The sequence below is a fragment of the Aristolochia californica genome, unplaced genomic scaffold, assembly GCF_029961685.1.
Source record: "Aristolochia californica isolate CCGP_79_NKW_82.1479 unplaced genomic scaffold, dmAriCali1.0.hap1 SCAF_1, whole genome shotgun sequence".
Lineage (NCBI taxonomy): Eukaryota > Viridiplantae > Streptophyta > Magnoliopsida > Piperales > Aristolochiaceae > Aristolochia > Aristolochia californica.
Window position 1 is genome coordinate 49,053,113 of NW_027181770.1, and position 18,920 is coordinate 49,072,032.

The following is an 18,920-nucleotide window of genomic DNA, read 5'->3' on the forward strand; positions in this document are numbered from 1 at the left end:
CTAAAAGATATCATCCCTTTCCTTCGTGTCCAAATTGCATGGACGATTAATGCGCAGCAGTGTTTTAGTGTGGTAGAGTAAAAAACAATGTTAACCATTACAATTATTCTCCAGCATTCAACAAATTGCAAAAGCAAGTTAGAATGGCGTCCCCTACAATCGTGATATAAACGGCTTTAGATACAAAATTCGGTCTCTAAAAGTTCACTTTCGAAAAAAAGTAGTCAACAGATGCATTAACCAGTAGTAATTTAGCATAATTAATGATAAACCACTGTAAAGCGGATGGTGAAGCTGGACATGGTGGTAACCAGTGAGTGGGGGCGTAAGACAAGAAATGCAGGAATATGGTCAGAAGAAAAAAAAAAAAAAAGAAAAGGAGCTCAACTCCCATGGAGAACAGAGCCACACGCCCGACTCTATATATTCAGCGCTTACACATGTTGCCTCCAAAGTCACAGTTCAGTTCACGTACCCCGGTGTATCATCTTGCCCAGAAAAAAAAGGAAAATCTACCTACATTCTCTTCTTGTTCTCTTTTCTTCCTTTTCAATTTTCGTTTTTCAGTGCTCCAATTCCGGCCAAGATTTCTACTGTAGAAGTATCTCACTAATGTGGAATTGATAGAAAAAATCCTGTGCAGCCTTGAAATCTAGGGAAACCCCGCCCTCGCGTCTCTCCCTTAAATAATTTCGCCTTCTCTGATTCCCTTCAACACTTTTTCTCTTTCCTGCTTCCCGTCTTTTCTTTTTCTTCTACTGACGAAACCCGAGATGGGTTCACGACTTTGTGACTTTTGTTCTTATTTTGTGGCTACATTTTTCGTTTTTGTGTTGTTTCCTTTAGCCCAAGGAAAGCATTTCTACAACTACAGCGAGCTCTTAAGAGCGAGGAAACAAGGTGTAAGCTGTGATTTCTTCCATGGAAGCTGGGTGTTTGATGCATCTTACCCTCTTTACGATTCTGCTACCTGTCCCTACGTCGAGCCGGAGTTCAACTGCCAAAAGTACGGTCGACCCGACACAAAGTACTTGCAATTCAGGTGGAGGCCCACCGCTTGCGACTTGCACAGGTTCCTAGCTACAGTCTTCTGCTCGGTTTGTATACAGAAATCCGGAAGGGATATTCACCGATAAGTGGATGCTAATTGTGTACTAGGTTTTGTTTATTTCTTATCGATCCAGATTCGACGGCAAAAACTTCTTATGGAGCTTGAGGAGGAAGAACATTATGTTTGTGGGGGATTCCCTGAGTTTGAACCAGTTCCAATCTCTTCTCTGTATGTTACATGCCGCAGTGCCGACGGCGCGGACTACTTATGTGAGGAAAGACGGTCTCTCTTCACTCACTTTCGAGGTAGGCAATTCTTCTCTTATCTCTCCCCTCTCCTGATTTGGGGATCAAGAATCCATAATCTGAGTTGCTTTTGCTCTATCAATGGGGTAATCGTACAGAGCATCTCTGGTGGGATAAGGATCCACCTCTTTCCGTTGTTACAGATCCAGGTTCTAGTCCGATGGAGTTGAAGTCGTAGCTTTAACTAGAAAGCGTTAATTGATAACTGAGTGAAGGGAAGATGGGTCATATAATTTATGGTGCATGCATGATGATAACAATTACAACGATGCTTCTTTTTCTTTTCTTTTAATGCATCCATCGTTTATTTCAAGTTTTCATCCAATCTGTAGTCCACTTTACTCCATGGCCATGCGCTTCCACCGATAAAGCTTCACCCCAGTAGCTTTTTAGTTGTTGGCGTCTATGGGGAGATCGTATAAGATAAGACGCAGATGAGTAACTTGTATTTACATACAGGACTACAAGGTGTCGGTGATGTTCTTTCGCACCACTTTTCTGGTGGATATTGTCAAAGAAAACATTGGGCGGGTTCTGAAGCTGGACTCCATATCTGGTGGCGATGCCTGGAAAGAGATGGACGTTTTGATTTTCAACACCTGGCATTGGTGGGTGCACAGAGGAAAAAGCCAGCCGTAAGCCCTCACTGAAAGACCTTCTCTCCCTTTCTTCAAATATTAAATGGTTGCAAATTGTAATTAAGTGAAATTTCTGAGTTGGCTATATCTACAGATGGGACTATGTTCAAGATGGGACCGAGGTGAAGAAGGACATGGATCGTCTAGTAGCGTTCGAAAAGGGCCTCATTACGTGGGCACGGTGGGTGGACACTGCCATCGATCCAGCTAGGACCAGAGTCTTTTTTCAAGGAGTCTCTCCAACGCATTACCTGTACTCTCTCTGTCTCTCTGTCTCTCTCTATTTTCTCTCTATTTACTATTTGCTGATGATGGTTTCGCGATCTCTGCAGGGGAAAAGAGTGGAATGAACCCGGCGCCAAGAACTGTGAGGGACAGACGGAACCGGTGAGTGGAACCGTGTACCCCGGCGGGCCACCTCCTGCGGACGCCGTGGTGAAGAAGGTCCTGAGCAAGATGATTAAACCCGTCTTCTTACTCGACGTAACCTTGCTCTCCCAGCTAAGAAAAGACGCACATCCCTCTGCCTATAGTGGCGATCATTCTGGCATCGACTGCAGTCACTGGTGCGTAGCTGGACTTCCAGATACATGGAATGAGCTCTTGTATGAAGGCCTTGGCCTTTAACGTCTCAACAAATAATGTAGAATAGAAAGTCCTGGCCAATGCCCATTTGGCCGTTCTTCTCTACTGATTCCTGCACTGCACACTTGCAAAAGCAGGTGTCCTGCCCTGCTATTTATTCAACCTTCTTCTCTCAAAATCATAAATTGTACTTCAGAATTTGTTAAAGATTGTTTACGAGAGGTTATGAGGGAAAGAATGTTCAAATGAACTCCTATCTACTTACTGAAAAATTGTTGGAATATTTGTTTATATCGATCGGGTCAGTCCTTGTATAAGATCCGTAGGGTTGCTTTCCTAATAGGTTCGAGCCTTTTAGCGCAATGGTTTCAACATGGTATCAGAGCAGGTTGATCCCGAGTTCGAATCCCGCTCCCACTGAATTTGTCCTGGGTTTTTTCGGTGAGTTTGTCCACGGTTTTCCCTATGCGGGGGAGTGTTGGAATATTTATTTATATCAACCGGGCCATTCCTTGTATAAGATCCGTGGGGTTGTTTTCCTAATAGGTTCAAGCCTTGTAGCACAATAGTTTCAACAAAGATAGTGATTAAAATTGACAAATAAGTGTTCTAATCCATTCCGGTCTCTAAAAGTGTTAGCGAAGTATGGATTCTTAGTGAATGTATTTGCATAATTGTCTACCTGCGTTACCTATGTAACCAAGTTAATAAAAGTTAGTTAGATGCATGCGTGATTTGCCCTAATTAGAGAGCACAACCTACTACCTTCTTGTTAGCATTTCACTTTTTTTTTTCAACTATTTGTTACATGGTATCATGATTGATGTAGAAAGAGAGATTTTGTCATTTTTTTTTGCAATCCTAGGAGAATGTTAGAAGTTTATGGGGTGTTTTTCTACATCGTCATTTTGATTGAAACGGGTTATAAGTAGGTTTCTTGTTTTTATTTTATTTTTGCCCCAAAGTTGTTTGGTTCAATGTATTTTGAAAAGTTTGGTACTCATTGTTCTGAGAATGATTAATCAATGATAAGTGAATGATCAATCAAAGTGAGTGGTTGATTGATCAGTTAGAAAGTGACTTAGTGGATTTGAATTATCATTGTTAAGAGTTGATTGATCGCAGTTTTAGTTGTCGATTGATCGATTTGGACTATTGATTGATCAATTAGAGATGGCAACTTCATCTAGCTCAACAAATGGAATAAGTAAAAGTTCCTTAAGTATAGTACATGGGAAGGAAATTCTCATGTACAAATTACTAGTGTGAAGTTGAATGTCAAGAGCTATTTGATAAGGTCCAGAGATATTCAAATCTTTATTGAAGCATGTGAAAAAGATTATGTGTTAACTAATGATTTGCCAAGTCCGGTATCTAAAACTTGAAAGAAAGATACTGCTATAGTGATGAAAAATAATTTATAGTAGGGATACATGTTTCAGAATTGGGTGGTGTATTATAATACTTCAAAGGAAATATGGGACATATTGAAAATAACTTACTCTCATGAAAATAACATGTCAAAACTGTATAAAATTCTCTTTAAGCTCTCATCAATTGAAATGGGTTAGTGAAATGTTGTAGAGTTCTTTGGTGAGTTGAATAGTTTTTTTACATGAACTTCAGGTTTATCATTCATAAATAATAATGATACATTGAAGATAACTTACTCTCATGAAAATAACATGTCAAAACTGTATGAAATTCTCTTTAAGCTCTCATCAATTGAAATGGGTTAGTGAAATGTGGTAGAGTTCTTTGGTGCGTCAAATAGTTTTTTTACATGAGCTTCAGGTTTATCATTCATAGATAATAATGATACATTGCTAAAGAAGTAACAAGATAAATATGATGTTGCTTAGTTTCTGCATGGATTGTGTCTTGAATATGAAAGCAGTCGGGCACAAATATTTTCTTGTGCAGACATACCCATTCTTACTATTGTGTTTGTGTAGATTATTAGGGCAAAAAGTGTTAGACTTATAGTAAAGTCACGTTGTTCTCTATTATTTTGATAATAAAAAAATGGATAGTTTGAAAGTCTCCTATTAACAATGTTATCGATGTATTTTAGAAATATGCCTTCCAAAACAAATATTTTGATGTCTATGGTAAATTCTCAAAACAAAAGAATGATCAATCATATTGCCAAATAATAACCCAAAGTGAAGACACATTGAGGATTTTTTTTTTTTTTTTTTTTTTTTTTTTGTGAAGAAGAACTTACACAAAAAACAATGCACAAAGATTTGAAGACTAGAGTTCGAGCATTATTAGAAAATCTCAAGAACTGTAGCTATATATGTAGATAACCAACTAAACTTTGATTTTCAAGCACAATTATGTTATGGAGCTTTAGGGCATGAAATATTTCAAAATCATGCTTTAGACAAATGCATACAAATATTTTTGTTGAATTTCTAGAAAAGAAAAAACTTCACTGACTTGTTTTAACTTGAGTACAATGAACCTCTATTTATAATAGAAAAAACAAGTACAATCCAATTACAATTAAACTATCTTTATCCTAGTTACACCCAAAGTTAAACACTAAAAGATAAGTCCTAGAACAATTAAATAATTAAACATGAATAGAAGACTAACATAAATAAAACACCATTAATTGAGACTCTTCTATGAGACCTCCTTTCATAAGACATTTCTTAGACTCCACCATATTAATTCTTGTTTTGTGATGCTACTTACTGTGAGAGTCATGTAAGAATCTTTCATACCTACTCTTCAACACTCCCCCTCAAACCTGTAGTTTATAACTTCAGCTTGCAATGAAAAGGAACTTTTGTCTTCAATTTTATTTTTCTGAAAAAAGATCTTCCTAGAGAGAAAAACTTCATCTTTATGTGAAAAACTACATCTTTTGTGCTTCATCTTTCTTGATTATTTTGGTCGCATAAAAATTACCGCAACATGTAGAACAAAATACCTCTTTCTAGTACTTCTTCTTCTTCTTCTCCTCCTCAAGCTAGGGATAAAAAGGACATAGAGACCCAACTTGGACAAACCACAGTATGGGAGAAAAAAATCCATCCTAGCCGTACGATAAACTCCAAATACTAGTGAAAATAGTTATACTCTGAAGCACACTCTATTCAATTTTAAAGGCAGAAAACGGCCTAACTTTTAGGGCACAACAAAAGACTACTCACTTTTTATGGGTATTTCAAACACGAATCACCTCTTGGGTGAAAAACAAAAGACTTGACTCAAGCTGGAAGTTAGACACACTCCTATAGGTTTTAGGTCGTGAGCCTAGCCATTACTCTGAAGGGATAAAAACACAAGTTGATAAACTGAAGAAATACTAGAGGAAAACAAATTTAACTGGTAGGAGGGGACTATGCAACACTTATATTTCCAAAGTGACATTTAAAAAAATAATCTATGGGAGATTATAATGGTAAAACTTAATAAATTTGACCAAGTATAACTTTTTTCTGGGTGACCAAAATTTTTCGGAGTTATCTATGAGAAAGATACGCAACCAAGTAATAAAAACACAAAACTAGAAAACAACATCGAAGCAAGATATTGTATACCTTGAATGAGCACATCATGAAGTGATTAAGTTTGACCAAAATTCTCTAATTAGAAGATAAATTTGGCTAAAAAATGGATTTTAGGTGAAAAGAAAACTCAATTTACGTCAATGCAGGGAGAGAGAATAGGAGAGAGAATAGGAAAAAGGAGAGATTTTTTAATAAAATTAACCTTTGGTACTTCTGATATTTATATCTCCAAAAATATAGCTCAAAATCACTAATGGTTTTTTGCGCAAGAAACTAAAATTTTAGCTTTAAATTGATGTCTATTTTGACATAAAAAATATGTCCTTGAATAGTTTATGACCTCTTAATTATCTTTGTTCTATTGTTTGACCCTTATCGACTCCAATGCGAATATCTCCTTAAATATAGATGAGATTGACATGAAATTTTTTCCTTCTGAAACTAGGCTTCAATTAATTTCATCCATGTATAATTTATTTCATAAAATAAACTTCTTTTGAGATAAATAATTTTATATATTTCAGATTCAATAATCTAGCTAAACTAAGTACTCTTTCTTCTATTGCTTTCATGACCATTGACCCTTGTGAAATTTATATCTCCCTCTAGAAATCTTGGATTAAGAATTAGTTTAATGAGGTAGATATTTATTTTGAAATATAAATCTCCATATAAAGTCTTGTTCTTGATGGCTTAAACAACTCAAAAACATGAAAATTCCTACTGATGCTCAAACCTCTCTCGTAGTTTGACCTTTGTTGCTTCAAATATACTCTGATTTCCAAAATTTATTTTGAGTTGGAAAGTAGAATCTAAGAGAGTTCCATAATTATAAAATATGAAAAATCCAGTATGGAGGTGCAAACACCATGAAAACAACGGGTATCAGGCAAGAAAGAAAGAAAAAAATATAGAATATGAACCTAAACTACTAGAGGTGATATATCAGAAAAGGATCACCTTATCTTTGTGGGTTGACAAAGTCAACTCAAGGAACCCGCTCTGATACCCTGTTGAATTTCTAGAAAAGAGAAAACGTCACTGACTTCTTGTAATTTGAGTACAATGAGTCTCTGTTTATAATAGAGGAAACAAGTACAATCCAATTACAATTAAACTATCCTTATCCCAGTTACACCTGAAGTTAAACACTAACAGATAAGTCCTAGAACAATTGAACAATTGAATATATATAAAAGATTGGCATAACTAAAACACCATTAAAAAAATCTCTTTTGTGATACCTCCTTCCATGAGGCTCTAAAACCACCATATTAATTCTTGCTTTGTGAGGCTTCTTACTGTGAGAGTCATGTAAGACTCTTCCCTACCTGCTCTTCAATAATTTTAAAATCTTAAATCCCTTAGAATATCCTATATCATGATTAAATATCAAAATAGTATAGTGAAAAATGACATGAAAAATCAACCTATATGAGCTTGATCCATCATCCAAAATGGAGTTTGGCATAACTTATAAAGCATGATGCTAATGGCTCGAGCATGATCCATCATAAAAAATACTCCTGGAAATATGCTATAAAGCATGATTGATCAATTGAAATGGGTTGATTGATCAATCCATATGGTTAATTGATCAATGAGTTTTCTTAAAGGTTGAAAACTCATTGATTGATACCATGATTGATCAACAGGCTTAGGGAACACAAAATATATAGATGTTATACAAAGTTGATCAATCATAACTTTTCATATATCAATCAATACTTTTTGTAGTTTTTTAAAAACAATAAAAAAATAGTTAGTTTGGCTCATAAGCTTATAAAGAGGCCCCCAACCCATACAAGACTAAGAGTTGAGCTTACATTGGCATATTAAACCTCTTAAAATATATATGAGCTTAAAATTCCAATTTTACTCTTTTGAAGAGAAAAACTCCATATTTGCCTAAACCTTCCATTTTATCTTCACTCTTTTTGCATTCAAAAGTTCCATGAAACTCTTATACGTTTCTTCTCTCGTGCTTAAGGAGAAGGACTATCTCTCTGAATAGAATGCTGAAAGATCGTTTTTATTCCTTTGTATTATATACTTTCTTTACTAGAGGTTCTATTATACCTTAAACCTAAAACAATTGACATTCTACAACTTGAAATCTAAAAAAAGGAGTGCTAACAAGAGTTGAAATCTTGTTTGTGTTGAATCTCTTAGGGAGACATCAATTTGTGTAATTGAAAATTACACTTTGCTTAAAGAGGACCTGAATTTTTTTTTGTATTTTTCAACTTATAGAGCAATTAGTGGAATTTTTTCAAGCAAGGGTTCTTGGGAGGAGACTACCATTAGGGAAATATTGAGAAAAGTAAATCATAATCTCCTTATGGCATGTACTTGTTTATTATTTGCCATACTTTTTTAGCACTCCATGAGGATAGTTTTTAACTTATAATCATAATTTACCTCCCTCTTGAGAAGCAACCTAGGCCAATAATTGGTATCCCAACAAGCTAACACCTTGAAAATCCTAATTGATTTCCTTGTTTGATTTCAAAGGCATCTCAAGAAGACATTATGTTCCTAGAGGGTCATGATCACTATTCAGCACCTATATTTAATATTTCACAATACCAATGGCAAAAAATTAGAATGAATTTTTTTCTTACAATCCATTGGATTTGAAAGATTGGAAGCAATAATTACTGCACCTTTCATAACATCCCAAAATATAAAAGGAAGGATTATTCCTTAAAAATATTTGGGGAATCACATAAGGAAGAATTTATAAGACAACTACATGAAATCATATCCTCACTTAGAAGAAAATAGAAAGAAAATAAAAAATTAAGAAGACAGCTCTCTGCAAATTCAAAAAGGAGATTGAGTCCTTGAAGGTTGATCGTTCCTCCAAGCTAGAAGAGCTTAGAGAAGAAAATGAAAAGCTCATCGCAGAATGTGAGAGACTTGAACTCCATTCTTCAAACATTCATGAGTTGAGAAATGAAAATGTCAACCATTTGTTTGAGATTTTAGAATGTCAAAAGAAAAGAAAATGCTAAAATCTAACAAATGGGTAGCAGGAAGAAAAACCTTTAACTTATTCATGCTTTAGAGAAATTAACTTTAACAAAAGCCATGCCTCTGGATAAATTACAACACAATATACCATATGTGAGAATAGTGGAACTTGGATCTGAGGTCCATGAGATTAGAAGGGAAAGAAATTCTAGTAGCTTTCATAAGACAAATGTGACAAAGGTGACAATATCACCTATGCATAATGATTCATATTATAAATGTGGAAACATTGGCCATAATATATTTGAATTTTCGGCTAGAAGATCAAAGCTGAATGTTGTGAAGAAAATTTTGGATTCCCAAGGAAGCCTAAATTTGTGTTCATATGTTGACACAAAAATTGTGGTACCCAAGGTCACTTGATCTTCAAGCAAGGAGTACATTTTTCGATTTACTAAATTAAAATCACCTTAATAGCTTGTGGGAAATAAAAATTTATAACAGATATTCAGGTCAATACAGAGATTCTTATAGGAGACTTGGTTTTGAGGATTGATGCATTGATAGTTTCATCATTTAATCTCATATATGAATCCTTGACTAGTTTATGTAGACTTAGAATTTCTATGAAAATCAAACCCTATGAACTAGCACTTTAGTAACCATTGGCGTAAAGGATATTAGATAATCATTAGTCAATGACATTTCAAGAAAAGATTATATTAGCTTCCAACCCAATCTGAATTTATTTGTCATCTGTTTGAAATAACATTGGCTGTTATTAAGTAAGGGTGTGCATATTAGTAAAAATGTGATTAGCCTTGATCCATACTTCTTATTGAATTAATTGGTCATGGCTCAAGTGAGTGACTCATGTTAACATGGACATTTCAAATTCATATTTTGAAATCCATGTCCACCTGAATCACTACAAGTGATTCATATGAATCCACCCATGACCAACTAGAACAACTAGTCTAAAGGGGATAAGGCCTACTCACTAAGACATATAAGAAAAAAACACTTTAAATAGCTTTCCTTTTTCATGTGTTTATGCATTCCCTACCTTCTCATAGCTTCAAACAAGAACTCAAAATTGAGAAAGGGTTATGCATCTTGTGACTTGGAGTGTCTAGAGGGCATAACAAGTAACTCTTGGATCTTATATACCATCTAACTTATGGTATTAGTGGTTGGATTTGGTCCTCAATTGTGAACATCCACTTTCGTCAATCTGATAGATCATGGTTTGGCAATTCCCATAATCATCCAATAAAGATACCTGAGTGACTCTATTCGAGTCAGTCAGTTACCGAAGAATTTCTGAATTGTTACTTTGGTACGAATCAACCTAGTACATTTATTCAAGAAATCTTGTAATCCACACTCCAAGAGAGTTGCTTTATTTTTACTACTTAGCCTAAAAATAAGTTATACTAATTTAGAGTGTGCCAAACCTATTACTATCCAAGCATTTAGGATAAATGTCAAATAATTGAGACCTTGGAAGTGATGTGTCTCCAACCTCTAGTTTGAGAAGTATGAGAAAAAATCATTATTCACATGATTTATGGAGAATAATCAATGCAAGTTGCTTATGAGGATTGTAAGCTTGAAATAATGTTACCTGTTTAACCATCCTTGAAACCGGCACTTCTAGAATTAAGATAACTTTGAAAATTAAATATTCCATATGAGAAAAAATTTGTACAACACTTAGTTTGAGCTCAATTGAGGATTGAGAGATTAGTTGAATGAAAATAAGCTTACATTGTTAAATTTATTACTCTTAGTGCTTCTTGTGTGAACTTTTGACTTAGAACACATTAAAGAACCAAACTCAAAGTCATAAGTTCAAACTTTAGAGTATAGTTTACCCAAAACAAAGTGAATTTGATCAACTATATCAATAAATGGTAAATTAACTACTTTGTTGATATGAGCTTAGTGGACAATCATTGATTTTATACTCTTACAAATCATGATGTTAGGTTGTACTTGGGTAACCTATTAATTAGGTATTTCCCTAGAATTAGAATGGTTACATGTTGAGGGAAATGCTAGTTTGTTAGAGAAAAAAAAACCCATAAAATAGTGTGCCTCTATACAAACTAATCAAGCCTAATAGAAATTTATTAGGACTCAATTAGAAGACATTTAGAAAAGCTTTCGGTCCTACTACCATTAGAGTTTATGTAGGCCAAATTGGATTAATTGTGAAATCTTAGATATGTGGTTGCTTTGGATGCCTTTTTGCCTACCTTATGGAAGTATATTGAAAATATCATAAGCCAAGAACATGAAAAGATTATTGAAATCTCTTGGTATACGCAAAATAGGCATACATTGCCATTGCCCTTACATGGATAGCAAGAGCTAACGAGTTGGTTTAGAAAAAGGAAAAAAACTTGATCAAATGCATATTAGGCATTAATACTTAGTTAACCTTTACTTTACAATTAACGTGCTAGTGTTTTTGGTTCTCTGTGAAGGTCTTGAGAATCTCATCTCATGGCTGTGAATAAATTTTCACATGAGAATTTGATTTTATGCTTGATTTTTATGTTTGATTCTTACACTTGTATAGAAACTTAAACATAAATAATTTTTGACCCAATGGCTACAATAGTTTAAAGAGTATTTTGAATTTTCTTAGTGCAATTCAAATTTGCCTACTTATGCTAAATAGAATTCTTAACATTCACCTTCCCTAAAGTCATGAAGATATCAATGGTAAATAGTATAGATGGTTAAAAATGGTATTCACAAAGCATAAAGGTCTATAGGTTAGATGATACACCTTATAAATTTAGGCCAAGTTATAATTATAAATCATTTTGTTGTGCTTAGAGAGGTGAGACTCTCTTTTGAGTGTTAACCATGTGATTCTTTTTGTATGAAGTTATGTTAGTCAATTCTCTTCTACTCAAAGATACACTGAAGGATCCGAACCATATGTGCAAAATGCATAAAGTCTTGTATGGTTTGAAGCTCTTAGAGCTCATGACTTAGTGAATTCTTAGAACAAAATGTAGAAACGAAGAGTGGATAAAGCCTTCTTTGCTGTGAGCCATGAACAAGATTTGATTATTCTCCAAATCTATGTGGATGATATAATCTTTGGCTCTAATATCCTCCTAAGAAGAATTTGCTTAAATTATGAAGATGGGTGAACTTTCATTCTTCCTTGGACTTTAGATAGTTCAAATTGAAAAATGACTTTTTATTAGTCCAAGCATACAAAAGGACGTTTTAAAAACTATATTTGAAACCTTCTATTGTTCCCATGAGTGCATCCTTGAATGTTGACTAGGTTGACTCTGCTAGATCCATAGAAGTCCGAATTATACCAAAATATAATAGGGTCTCTACCTTTCTTTGCAGCAAGTGCATTATGGATACAGCTAAAGAATCATACCTAGTATCTGTAAAAGATTTCTTATCGGTACTTAGGTATTTGGTACTCAACATTCAATCATATTCTATCTATTATGACACTTCAAGTACTATTAACTTAAGTAAGAAACCAGCTCACCAATCTCAGTCCAAACACTTTAAAATTGGACAATACTTCACTCTAGAATTAGTTCAAATTAGGCCAATCTAAGTTGAATTTGTTCCCATCAATAAACATTGGGTGGATATTTCTACAATCCCTTAGAGGTTGATTGATTCTCTAAGCTAGGAGGAGAATTAGGGATGTGAAACCCTCATTAGACAAGCTAGCTCAAGATTAGTGACGAGTATGGGTATCTCCGTTAAAATGAATTTAAAACCTGAAAAGAATTAAAAAAAATATTTTAAACTTGCCAATTTAGGAGTAAAGCCTAGAATGTACATTCCTCTTCTTTGTTCTCTACTTGTGCCTTGCATGAGTATTATCTTTTTTATGTATGACAAAAAAAGGGGAGAATATGTATAGCATAAATTAAGATGAATCTACAACAAATAGGAATACATTAGAACAACAACCTTTGCATGCATAAATCAAGGGCGAGTTCATTACTATGCATGTACAAATCTAGGGGGAGCCAAAATTTTGGGAGTTAAGTCCTTATACTATTATGCTAGAATCTTAAGACTTTATTCATATGGTTGATAAAATTTTGAAATTGAATAGAAAAATGATTCTTTGGCAATAACATACCACTTTCATAATTATCGGCATGTGTTTTTGTTATGCACACAATAACATTATTAAGTTATTTAGAGTCTAATTAATTGTTTTTCTTGAATTCATTTTATTTTATTTTAGTTAAAGATTTAATAGGCCACATGGGTATTTTTGTAATATTTTATCTTGAACCTTGTAAGGGTGAACCCTATTTAAGGGGTAAGAGTAATGAAAAAAAACAAGTATTGATTTAGGGTGAACAAGGGTTTTGAGTTCTCCTCAACGAGCTTAGGGGTGTGCGTTCTCCTCAAAGAACCTAGGGTTTTCAAGCTTCCCTTCGACTTGATTTTCGTCTTTCTCTTCTTCCTCCCTACAAATCGCCATGTTAGATCCGGGACCGTAACAACTAGTATTAGAGTTGCATAAGATGGGAAATTTCAGCAATGGGGAGTTAAGAGAGTTGATGATCAAAGGGTTGAAGGCGCATGCAGAGGCACATGTAGAAAATGAGAGAAGGTTTACTCAAATCATCCAGCAGTTGGAACAATTGCCAATTCTTAACCAGAAACTCGATAGACTCAAAAGTGAAATACAAATAGCAGCAATGCGTGAAGGGGCCCCAGAGAGAAAGGACGCGGAGCAAAAGTCCCCCGTAGGGACCCTACTCACGGCAAGCAACAACCCTTTCTCACGGGATGAAAAATGTCTCCCCAAACGAGAGATGGAAAAATTTCTAGAGTCATCTCCGAACATGAAAAATTTCTGAGATACCTTTGTCTCGGATAAGTTTCAACCTAAAATCATTCCCCAAGTGGAGAAGCCCCAACGTGATGCTATTCGCCAACGGAAAAGGGTGAGGCTCCGTAAGAAAAAGGTCTGGTGGCATGTGGCTTCAGGACTCTCCCTCTCACTCTCGCTCTCGGCAACCTAGCGGGAAACCAACCTCAACGCATTTTGGGGTAAGTTTCTTAAACGCTACCGATTTTTATGTCAAAAAGCATCTTCCATTGGGTTGATGGGGCTCAAATGGCATGAACAGTAGCAATGCTGCTCGAATTTTGGGGCTGGGGGTTTTTTGTCCCGTGAAGCAGGGAAACAAAGCCCATTTGAAGGAATTCCGATTTTTGCGTCTGAATTGAGATATGGGAATATTTTGGGAATTCAGGTAAGAAAAAATTCTATGGGTGATGTTTTATTTTTCTATTGCTAAGAAAAGCAACAGTGAGTCTGTTCCTTATCAATTTGGCAATGTTGGGCTTAAATTTTTGGGTCCCAAGTATGTTGCTTGGGCCCTGTTCATGGAAATTTTTCAATCCAGTGAGAGTTTTGAATATGAGAAAGTAACCAACGTGGGAAAAACAAGAAATGCTATTTTTTTAAGTATTCCGAGAATAGTCGAGATAATTCTAAGGATGATGAATGATTTTTCTGTGGTTGGGTTGAACAGTAGGACGAATTGTCCACTAGCTGCTGCTATTACAAGGCAGAAAGGGGCACCAGTAGATAGACGTGTTTGAGCTCATCCAGAGGAGGCAAGGAAAATGGAAGATGACTGTTATGGTCCCTAGCCATGGATCTAGTAACTCGACGAGTTGAATAAGGATCCAACATTGTTTGAGGGTTGTTTAACATGTTTTTGTGAAAAGAACTCTCTTCTACTTCTCCTTTTACGTTAGGATTGAAAAAAGAGTTTCCTTTTCTCAATTATAGATGCAACCAGAAAGTTAAAGGAATGTTTAACCACTCATATATGAAACCCCTCATGTCAACAGGTATAAATCCCTAAAACCATGCATCTACTATCTTGTACGTAAACGAGACCAGAGAAGACCTTTCCAAACACGGAAAAGGTAATCATAAATACCTCTTGAAGATCTCCTCCAACCAGAAACTCCAAAGCCTCCTCCTTTGATGATAAGGCTCACGCAAACCTCCCCCTCTTGCTGCTGGTTCATGGCAGAGGTAGATTGCTCTTGCAGCTTGGAAGAGAAGGGTCATTCCTCTCCCTTTTCTTTCCAAGATCTCCTCAAAGACTCCTCAATGGATGCAACAAACCACCAAGAGAGTTCATGCCAAGAACCCTAGAATAGGGAGCCTAGCAAGAACCTATATTACCCTAGTTTATGCTAATTCCGAACTTGCATTATTTCTCCATCCTTACCCCTTAAATAGGGTAATTAACATCAACATAGGTTAGGGTTATAAAACCCAATTCTACCTCTACCTTTAAGTCTTATTACAAATCAATAAAAAATGAAATTAAAAGCAACATAAATAATAAAAGTAAAGTAGATGACTTAGTGTTATTGAGTCCATAACATCTGCCCCCCCTTGGAGATCGAGCTTGTCCTCAAGCTCGGAAGCTGGGTAGACCTAGTGGAAGTTGTCGAGCTGCTCCCATGCTGCGTAGTTGTGGTCGATTGCTGCCCAGTAATGGCATGCAGGGAGATGTCTGGTGGTTCTTCCTCTATCATATCCTCTGTCACCTCGATATCCTCATCTTCAACCTTATCGATCAAAAACAATCTTTTGCATTGATGCCCAACCCGATATGGTTCATCACAGTTGTAACACAGATTCTTAGCCCGTCGTTTCGCCATCTCAACACTTGTCAATTTTTTTATATAAGGAGGTGTAGGATGACTAGATCTCGGATCCCCTGTCAAAGTAATACCTGGGTTGTTTCTTGGAGGAATGCGCTCCCCTGACCATGGAGGTAGTCTGTGCTGTGCCTTGTGTCACAGATCTAAAGCACGAGCTATATTCATAGTGTTGGATAAGTTAACAAGTGCATAGAGCTCCACCTCAAGCTTTAACGCCTCAGGCAGTCCTGCTGTAAACAACGCAACTTGCTGATCCACTTGTACCATAATGTTAGCTCGTGCTAATTTTTCCTGAAACAATTTTTGATATTGCTCCACGGCCCCAGTTTGGCGTAACAAAACCAAATCTCCCAAAGGGTTGCTGTAATCTGGAGGACCAAAACGGAGAGAGCACAGTCGCTTAAATTCATCCCAATCTACCACGTCGCTATCAACCTCAATTAGCTGGTACCAAAGTTGTGCTTCCCCTAGTAAGTGGAAAACAACCACATTGACTCGGTCATAGGCTGGGACTCGCTGATGGCTAAATTTTTTTTCCCATTGATACAGCCATATCAAAGAGTCTTCTGACCCATTATAAGTAGGGAATTCCATTTTAGTATACCTCGGAACAATGCCTCCCCCTTGGTAGAAGTGTCCCCCTAGAATGAGGGGTCCTTGCTGTCCAGAGAAACTCGTACGCCTAGGAAATTCATCTCCCCCTCTATTATGCGAATGGTCTCCTCCTCTCTAATTTGGAATGAGAGGTACACTGCCTCCCCCTGGTTGAGGTGTTCCCACAGAATGAAGGGTCCTTGCTGACCTGAGAAACTCGTGTGTCTAGTAAACTCATCTCCCCCTCTGATCTGCGAATGGTCCCCCAGAATTGGGTTCTTACCAGTGCTCAGACCAGTCTCCATGCTATCCATACTTCCTTTCAAGCTTTCCAAACTAATAGTGAACTTCTCTCCAATGCAGCAAATTTCTTGCCAGTAGTCAGACCAGTCTCCATGCTATCCATCCTTCCCTTCAAGGTCTCCATATCGATATCAATTTTGGAGAACCTCTCTAGGACTGTATCAAATTTTCTTTTAAGCAATTCAAAGTATTCATTGGTGCTTCTCTCTGCCAGGTTACCCTACTTTGATACCAAGTTTTTATGGTCCCTAGCCATGGATCTAGTAACTCGATGAGTTGAATAAGGATCCAGCATTGTTTGAGGGTTTCTTAACATGTTTTTGTGAAAAGAACTCTTTTCTACTTCTCCTTTTACGTTAGGATTGAAAAGGAGTTTCCTTTTTTCAATTATAGATGCAACCAGCATGTTAAAGGAATGTTTAACCACTCAGATATGAAACCCCTATTTTATAACTCACGTCAACTGGTATAAATCCCTAAAACCATGCATCTACTATCTTATACGTAAAAGAGACAAAAAAAGACCTTTCTAAATACGAAAAAGGTATAAATAAATACCTCTTGAAGATCTCCTCCAACCAGCAACTCAAAAGCCTCTTCCTTTGATGATAAGGCTCACGCAAACCTCCCCCTCTTGTTGTTGGTTCGTGTCAGAGGTAGATTGTTCTTGCAGCTTGGAAGAGAAGGGTTATTCCTCTTCCTTTTCCTTCCAAGATCTCCTCAAAGACTCCCCAATGGATGCAGCAAACCACCAAGAGAGTTCACACCAAGAACCCTAGAATAGGGAGCCTAGCAAGAACCTAAATTACCCTAGTTTATGGTAATTCTGAACTTGCTTTATTTCTCCATCCTTACCCCTTAAATAGGGTAATTAACATCAACATAGGTTAGGGTTATAAAAATCAATTCTACCCCTACCTTTAAGTCATATTACAAATCAATAAAATTTGAAATTAAAAGCAACATAAATAATAAAAGTAAAGTAGATGACTCAGTGTTATTGAGTCCATAACAATGACGGGCAGCTGCTTGATGAAATGGCTGAAACAAAGGTGAAGGTGGAGTACTAGAATCCTATGTTAAGGAGTTTGATGTTTTTTGGAAGAGTAAAGAGTAGATTTAGCATGTCAGGTTTTTGACAACATGTTTTTCAGAGATTTCGTGTCGTGGAATTCCATGATTATGGGTTATGCAAGGGGCGTGAATTGGACTGAAACATTTGATGTCTTTGAATCCGTGCAGGTAAAAGGAATCATTCCAAATCATGTGATTTTTTTGGGTTTGTTAATGGCTTGTGCCCAGGCATTGGATTTCAATCTTGGGCAGAGTATCCATGGCCACTTAATCTTGGTAATTTTGGGGGACCTCCTTGTGGGGACTTCAATCGTTGACATGTATTAAAAGTGTGGCAAAGTTGATTATACGCGTCCCGTATTCGAAGTAGAGTTGCCAGACTGATGTTTGGTCTCGTGGAACTCATTAATTGCTGGCTACTCACGAAATGGATATGATTTTGAGGTTTTTCTTCTTTTTCGTCAAATGCTCATCAACTCATGCCTAAAACGGATCTAGTCACCATGGCTAATCTCATTCTTTCGTATGCAAGCTTCATGGATTTAAGAATGATCCAATCAATCCATGGGTTCATTATTAAAAGTGGTATTGATTTAGGCATGGATGTTATTTTGGGTACAACCATGGTTGATGCCTATGGCAAGAGTTCGGATATTGAAGCCTCCAATTTGATATTCAGCTACATGAAGAAAACAAATACAGCTACCTGGAATGTACTGATTTCTGGATATAATCTAAATGGCTTAGCATGTAAGTGCATGAATCTTTTCCTTGAAATGCTTTACAAAACTGTGGTGCCAGATTCTGTGCCCTCAGTGAGTGTGGATGCTGGAGCTTCTGACTTAGATGGAAGGATTCGGAAGAGGAGACAAGAGGAAGTTGCTGGTTTTGCAACACAAGAGTTCTTCAACAAATTTTTTTGTGTTGCTACTGTCGCACTGCAGAAACCAGTGCTAACAACAGTGGCACTGCTGAAAATAGTGCTGATAGTTCCGAGAGTAGAAACAACAGTGACTTATGAAGCACAACAACAAATGGGACAACAACAAATGTAATTACTTTTCTTACTGCATGTGCCATTAATGGAGCTCTTGAGACTGAGATGATGCTGAAATTTAAAATTGCTGCTAAAATTGCAGTGAAGAAAGGT

General features: G+C 36.4%; 1 protein-coding gene across 1 annotated transcript; it reads left to right on the plus strand.

The window, feature by feature from the left end:
* Nucleotides 1–420: 420 nt before the first annotated feature.
* Nucleotides 421–3,077, plus strand: LOC137959480 (protein trichome birefringence-like 38). The gene is made up of 5 exons (XM_068806848.1): nucleotides 421–1,072; nucleotides 1,185–1,356; nucleotides 1,816–1,991; nucleotides 2,089–2,247; nucleotides 2,327–3,077. Exons 1-5 carry the CDS (start codon nucleotides 774–776, stop codon nucleotides 2,619–2,621), a joined length of 1,101 nt encoding a protein of 366 aa, XP_068662949.1. The 5' UTR covers nucleotides 421–773; the 3' UTR covers nucleotides 2,622–3,077.
* Nucleotides 3,078–18,920: the final 15,843 nt, after the last annotated feature.